The sequence below is a fragment of the Alexandromys fortis genome, unplaced genomic scaffold (assembly GCF_014885135.2).
Source record: "Alexandromys fortis isolate MF-2015 unplaced genomic scaffold, M_Fortis_MF-2015_v1.1 scaffold_25, whole genome shotgun sequence".
In the NCBI taxonomy this organism is placed as follows: domain Eukaryota; kingdom Metazoa; phylum Chordata; class Mammalia; order Rodentia; family Cricetidae; genus Alexandromys; species Alexandromys fortis.
In genome coordinates this window covers 15,134,867-15,137,273 of record NW_026067904.1, presented here as the reverse complement: position 1 = coordinate 15,137,273, position 2,407 = coordinate 15,134,867, and the positions used below count along the sequence as shown (strand labels likewise).

The following is a 2,407-nucleotide window of genomic DNA, read 5'->3' as shown; positions in this document are numbered from 1 at the left end:
AGTTCGACCCCAACGAGATCAAAGTCGTGTACCTGAGGTGCACCGGAGGTGAGGTCGGCGCCACATCCGCCTTGGCCCCTAAGATCGGCCCCCTGGGTCTGTCTCCGAAAAAAGTTGGTGATGATATTGCCAAGGCAACCGGTGACTGGAAAGGCCTGAGGATTACAGTGAAACTGACCATCCAGAACAGACAGGCCCAGATTGATGTGGTGCCCTCTGCCTCTGCCCTGATCATCAAAGCCCTCAAGGAGCCACCAAGAGACAGGAAGAAGCAGAAGAACATTAAACACAGCGGAAATATCACTTTCGACGAGATCGTCAACATTGCCCGGCAGATGCGACACAGGTCTTTAGCCAGAGAACTTTCTGGAACTATTAAAGAGATCCTGGGTACTGCACAGTCTGTGGGCTGCAATGTGGATGGGCGCCACCCTCATGACATCATTGATGACATCAACAGTGGTGCTGTGGAATGTCCAGCTAGCTAAGAAGCAACAAGAGAAAATATTTCAATAAAAGACCATCTGATAACCAGAAAAAAAAAAAAAAAAAAGAATTTACTGTATGGAAATGGCAGAGTGTTCTGGTAAACAAGACAAGTGAATGCAAAACAAGGAATGCTTTAATTTCCAGGGTTAATAATCAGATCACTTGACTCGAGACTATTTGTTAACTTGTTCATATAATAAAGTATCGGATGGTTTTGGATAGCCCTCTAGCTCAGGATCCTTTACGAACTCACCATCAGCCTATCAGCCAGATCTCCAGTCACTCAAAGCTTTCTGGACAATTCAAGGAGCTCTTCTATTTATTTCTTTATTTTGGCTTTTCGAGATAGGGTTTCTCTGTGTAACAGTCCTAGCTGTCCTGGAACTAGCTCTATAGACCCGGCTGGCCTTGAACTCACAGAGATCCACCTGCCTCTGCCTCACGAGTGCTGTGGTTTAAGACATGTACCACCATCGCCTGGCTTCACGGACCTCTTTTATAGGTAGCTTAGTCTCATGACTGATAAATTCATGTTAGATGGTAGCAAAAGATCTTAGTTCCTCTATGCTCTTAAAAACACTCATGAAACTCAAGGAAACATGGCAGCCCGCTCATCACAGAGTGATGAATAGGTTTCAAGATAAAGTTCCCAGTGTGTGAGAAATTACATGGTTGCTTCCACAGCAATGTAGTCTTTAGAGCAGCATCTGAAAATGCATGCTGTGTTCAAGAGGCCGTGACCTGACTCTTCCTTTGGAATGCAGATCACGCCAGTGTCCTGTAATAGATTCCCGTTTTCCTGTATCCTGCCTACCTGATGTTTCCACCTATGGATTTTTGAAATGCTTTGATTGATAACTTTCTTCATTTGGTTCCTATTAAAACTGCAACTGTTACCATGCTGAAACTTGTCGTGTAAGTAACCAAACTGTGTGTTCCTAAGCCGCAGTTACTCATAGTTAGCTCCTGAATGAGCTGTCTCTATTTTCTTTAAGCTTTAGGGTTTAGAGCAATGGCTGTGTTCTTTCCATGGTCAAGCTAACTATATAGGACCTAATCCACAGAAACAGCAACATCAGGGAAAAACTGTTTATAAGCTGGAAATAAAATGAGTCCTATAATCCTTTGGAAATATATTTCTGCATACTAAAGCTTTCTCTAAAACTCATCAGGTTATTGTTCCTATTTTCTGCTTCATTTTGTCTATGAATATGCATTACATGAATAAGGAAGCTTTATTACCAAAGATTCCTACATGTATTCCAGGCATCCATGAAAATCTTCAGGGACAACTTGTTTAAAATATAGATCCCAGGGCTCTACTTCATTATTAGAAAGCTGGAATGTTTTATATGGAAAACTAGAATCTTCAATATTTAACAAAGTCCTGAAAGTGGTCTAACTCAAGTAGTCCCAGAGATTCTATAGTATGGCTTTTCCTGGAAAGAAAAGTATCAGCATCTATTTATGTAAGATAGGCACAAACAATAGAACAAAGCAATAATTCACCAAATTCCAGCTTGGAGAAACTGTAGTTGTTAAGGTTGGAATGAAAATTTCCTCCATAGGACCACATGTCTGAACACTTAATCCCAACTTGATTGTGCTGTTTGGAGATGAGATGCATTTGTGGAATGTGGAACCTCATCTCTCCTCCTACTTACTCCACTCTGCTTCCTGTGTATTGTTGAGATAGGATCTCTTAGCTTCCTGCACTAGGCGCCATGTCTTCTCCAGATGTCTAGCCCTCTGGAATTATAAGTCAAAATAATATTCTTTAAGTTTCCTTGTTTTGTTTTTTATTGCTGACAAAGAAAAGTAACTAGTGCAGCATGAATAGCTCAGAAATAATCACATGTTCCAAATGTCCAATGCCCATGGATGAGGGACTCATGAAAAGTACACTTTGCACTACAGA

General features: G+C 41.4%; 1 protein-coding gene across 1 annotated transcript in view; it reads left to right on the top strand.

Annotated features, from left to right (window-relative positions):
* Positions 1-531, top strand: part of LOC126497061 (60S ribosomal protein L12-like) — a 9,050-nt gene extending 8,519 nt beyond the window's left edge. Inside the window, exon 2 of the mRNA XM_050134846.1 lies at positions 3-531. Coding sequence (XP_049990803.1) covers positions 3-488 — 486 coding nt within the window. The 3' untranslated portion in view covers positions 489-531. The remainder of the gene's footprint in view (positions 1-2) is intronic.
* Positions 532-2,407: the final 1,876 nt, after the last annotated feature.